Source organism: Sinocyclocheilus rhinocerous, unplaced genomic scaffold (genome assembly GCF_001515625.1).
Source record: "Sinocyclocheilus rhinocerous isolate Xijiao unplaced genomic scaffold, SAMN03320098_v1.1 scaffold574, whole genome shotgun sequence".
In the NCBI taxonomy this organism is placed as follows: domain Eukaryota; kingdom Metazoa; phylum Chordata; class Actinopteri; order Cypriniformes; family Cyprinidae; genus Sinocyclocheilus; species Sinocyclocheilus rhinocerous.
Window position 1 is genome coordinate 2,439,751 of NW_015659919.1, and position 1,237 is coordinate 2,440,987.

Sequence of the window (1,237 nt, forward strand, 5' to 3'; positions counted from 1 at the left end):
GGTGAATTACTTTTTTTTCTGTAAGAAAATACGTACTGTGTGTGAACATAATCCTGCTTAACGCGCGCGAGTGTATTTAGAACTGTGCTATGACCACTTAAAGGAATATAGTTTACGAATGTAAAATCATGTCAATATGTACTTATCCTATTGTTGTAGGGAAAATATCAGTGAGCATTAGCCTACCGTTATTGCATTTTAATGCGGACATCTTTCTACACCGTTTTCATTCTGTGGAACGAGCGACTAGCATTCTTCAGAATTTCTCTTTTTTGCAAGTGAAAGAAAGCAAGTCATATTTAGAACGACATGATGAGAGTGATAAATGGTGACATGATGGCAAAATTGTCATTGTTGCGATGAACTATGCCTTAAATTTTACTCTCCTGTGTTAGACACTAGCTATTTAATTACACGAATGAACTTAATGGCAGGCACACGATCACGACGTTATTAAGATACTATTTTTTTTGCAAGTTTTCCATTATTCTGTCATTTGCGTCCAAACAAACATGAAGAAACACATCATAAAACATCACAATTGTTTATCCCCGCTGAGACAGGTATAGGGACTATTGACTAGCGTGATAGCACAGCTCAAAGCGAATGTGATTGGTGCTCCGCGCAGCATCAGGAGACCTGTGGCTCATCACTGGAGTCCAGCGGAGAGTCCTTACAGAGACACAGAGCAGAACGCACGCTCCTTCTCCCTGCACGCGCACTTGTGTGGACAAATTAAGGCTTATTACTATACCTGAAGTAAAGAGTTTCAGTTAGATAATTATTCACCAGAAGGAATCACTATGGATTGCTCTGAAGAGGTACAGTCTCTCTCAGATGAAGCCAGCACTCCCATCGAGTTGAAGAAAGGAATGTCAATATTTTTGGATGTGAGTAGGCCTATTTTAAAACATTTTTTAAAACTTGTCTGATTGTAATAACGAATTATTTATGCTGAACGATAAAAGGAAATTGGAGACGTAAAATAACCTGTTAGATCCACAGTGCTGTATAAGGTTTTGTGTTGAGTGTCCACTTGCAGATTGACAGATAATCACCATAGCTTTAAAACAGCACAAGGTTCACGAGTTTTGTTAATTTGCTTAATATTAATTATTAACATTTATTAGTTTATTTTTAAGATACGTTCTTAAGTTCCTAAGTCGCTTGCAGCTGATCTTACATAGAAATATGTATAGAAATGTATGCCTATATATATATATATATATATATATAT

The 1,237-nt window shown here is 36.5% G+C and overlaps 1 protein-coding gene across 1 annotated transcript in view; it reads left to right on the top strand.

Annotated features, from left to right (window-relative positions):
• The first annotated feature begins 252 nt into the window (after positions 1-252).
• Positions 253-1,237, top strand: part of necab1 (N-terminal EF-hand calcium binding protein 1) — a 52,404-nt gene continuing 51,419 nt past the window's right edge. Inside the window, exon 1 of the mRNA XM_016533269.1 lies at positions 253-890. Coding sequence (XP_016388755.1) covers positions 804-890 — 87 coding nt within the window. The 5' untranslated portion in view covers positions 253-803. The remainder of the gene's footprint in view (positions 891-1,237) is intronic.